Source organism: Meleagris gallopavo, unplaced genomic scaffold (genome assembly GCF_000146605.3).
Source record: "Meleagris gallopavo isolate NT-WF06-2002-E0010 breed Aviagen turkey brand Nicholas breeding stock unplaced genomic scaffold, Turkey_5.1 ChrUn_random_7180001900308, whole genome shotgun sequence".
NCBI classification, from domain to species: domain Eukaryota; kingdom Metazoa; phylum Chordata; class Aves; order Galliformes; family Phasianidae; genus Meleagris; species Meleagris gallopavo.
This window is the reverse complement of record NW_011163576.1, coordinates 1-315: the sequence shown is the minus strand read 5'-3', so window position 1 is coordinate 315 and position 315 is coordinate 1. Positions and strand designations below refer to the sequence as shown.

The following is a 315-nucleotide window of genomic DNA, read 5'->3' as shown; positions in this document are numbered from 1 at the left end:
CCGTGCTTCCCGGGCAGCCGCACCTTGCCGAAGAACCCCTCGAACGCCGCCGCGTCCACGTAGTCGTTGCCGCTCACGACGGCGAACAGCGGCAGCGCGCTGCTCCTCAGCCGCCCGAAGTGCCGGCAGAAGCTCTCCGCCTCGAAGCGCCGCGCGGGGATGTAGCGGCCCGAACGCTCGGCGCGGACGTCCCGCCAGCGGAAGGCACTCAGCGGGCAGTCCCCGCCCGCCAGCTGGAAGATGAAGAAGTCGCTGTCGAGGGACAGCACGGGGCAGCCCCAGCGGTTGGCCAGAGCCGCGACCTCGCGGTCGGCC

At 72.7% G+C, this 315-nt stretch overlaps 1 protein-coding gene across 1 annotated transcript; it reads right to left on the bottom strand.

Moving 5' to 3' along the window:
* Positions 1-6: 6 nt before the first annotated feature.
* Positions 7-311, bottom strand: LOC104916466 (protein asteroid homolog 1-like; the record flags this gene model as incomplete). Its single annotated transcript, XM_010727506.1, has 1 exon — positions 7-311. A coding segment is annotated over one exon (305 nt), but the record flags the coding sequence as incomplete, so codon positions are not given.
* Positions 312-315: the final 4 nt, after the last annotated feature.